General features: G+C 55.2%; 1 protein-coding gene across 1 annotated transcript; it reads left to right on the top strand.

Moving 5' to 3' along the window:
- The first annotated feature begins 368 nt into the window (after positions 1-368).
- Positions 369-1,253, top strand: LOC136539484 (uncharacterized). Its single transcript, XM_066531448.1, has one exon. The coding sequence runs from the start codon at positions 689-691 to the stop codon at positions 1,124-1,126; it is 438 nt and encodes a 145-aa protein (XP_066387545.1). The 5' UTR covers positions 369-688; the 3' UTR covers positions 1,127-1,253.
- The last annotated feature ends 484 nt before the right edge of the window (positions 1,254-1,737 follow it).

Consider the following 1,737-nt stretch of genomic DNA (forward strand, 5'->3'; position numbering starts at 1 on the left):
TTACCTCTCTAGCAATCCGGTGCAGCATCAGCGGACAAATCATGTTGAGATTGATCTTCACTTTGTCAGGGAGAAGGTCACCCTCGATCACATTCGGGTACTTCATGTTCCGACGACATCACAGTACGCTGATGTCTTCACCAAGGGCCTTCCTACCTCGTTGTTTCAGGAGTTTCGATCCAGCCTGAACGTCCGCCATGCTCCTGATCAGACTGCCGGGGGGTGTTAGCATATTGTATATATAGTAGGTCCCTTAATTGTGGATGTAATCACGCGCCTGTGCGGTAGGCTTGCATGCCACCCCGATTGCCCTATATGTACTCTTGTACACGTATGGAATACAAATCAATCATTCCCACACTTTCACGAATAGGAGTATTATTATACTACAATAGTTTGGCGGATCTTCGCGAGGACGATGGAGAACCCAGCATTTCATCATCATCCATAAGATACTGCTACTACTACATACCGTAAGTAAAATTTGGAGTATGATCAATATACTTATGATGCAAAAATAACTGTAAAAGACTGCTGCTTTTCATCAGTCCTGAGCAACCATGGAGACTATCGACCCCAACTTCCAGCTTCCTCCAGCTTCGTTGCAGCCTACACATCCATGTAAAGTCGATGAGTTCTCTCCCGTTTCCTCCGCCTCGTGTCCTCCTCCCCCTCCACGCTCCAGGCCATGGCGAACGACGGATCGTCGCCGAGAGCGCGCGGTGGCGGCACCGGCAACAGGAGGTGCTGCGGCGGCACCCTCATCACGCGCGTGGACCTCCTGGTCTTCCTCCTCGCCGCGGCGCTCTGCTCCGCGTCCTACTGCCTGGGGATATGGCACAACAGCCGCGGCGCCGCGGACAGCAGGCTCCTGCTGGGGCCGAGCGCCGCCGGCGCCACGTACTGCGGGGACGACGCCGACGGGCCGCCGCTCGACTTCGAGACGCACCACGCCGCCGAGGACGCCGGGCGCTCCGTGTCGTCTACGGCGGCGGCGAAGACGACGAGCACGCGGCGGGCGTTGCGCGGCGCCGCGGACGGCAGCACGGTGCGCCGCGGCGTGGCCTGGGCGGAAGCCGCCGGCCGCAGCCTCCGGTTCACGGACGCCGTCGCCGTCCAAGCGTAGGTCCACGCCGTGTGTCCAGGGCTGGGCGCCGCCGCTCCTGCGGCAGTCGGAGGCTCGGAGCCAGCACGGCATATGTTCCTGGCTCTCCCGGTCCTCAATCCCAATGCAGTTCAGGGTCGTCTGTTACATTTGGGGTGCGAATTTACCGTCTAGTCCTTCTCAGCCTGTTTTTGAGAGTTTCAATCATTTCAAGGATCTGTGTGAACATTTTCTTATCAGTGATACTGATGATAATTGATAGGGGACTCCGTTGAGAGTATCTGAACCGAGGAGAGTTTCGGAATTTTCCTTTTGGCGTGACGCGTGCGTGTAATAACGGGATGATGGCAGCCGGCAGCTCTGCACTTTAGTGGGCGACCAAATCAACAAGGACAAGGGGCTGCAGGCCGCCACGAAGAAGAGCGGCGATGTCGTCAGCCAAGAAGACTTTGGAGAGCCGAGTTGACATTTTTGTTGTATCATAGGAGTATGGCCAAAAAGATTAGCACCCAAACTACCACAATTTTCAGGAACGGTAAGCAAGATCATTGCGGATTTAAATACTCATAGACAAACTGTTGGTGTTTTGAGTAAACACCAACGAGTAAATTTATATCATTGCGCGTCAGGTC

This window comes from Miscanthus floridulus, chromosome 2 (genome assembly GCF_019320115.1).
Source record: "Miscanthus floridulus cultivar M001 chromosome 2, ASM1932011v1, whole genome shotgun sequence".
NCBI classification, from domain to species: Eukaryota; Viridiplantae; Streptophyta; class Magnoliopsida; order Poales; family Poaceae; genus Miscanthus; species Miscanthus floridulus.

What these genes read in the sequence shown, in the direction of transcription:
- LOC136539484 (XM_066531448.1), top strand. Translation starts at nt 689, where the DNA reads ATGGCGAACGACGGATCGTCGCCGAGAGCGCGCGGTGGCGGCACCGGC.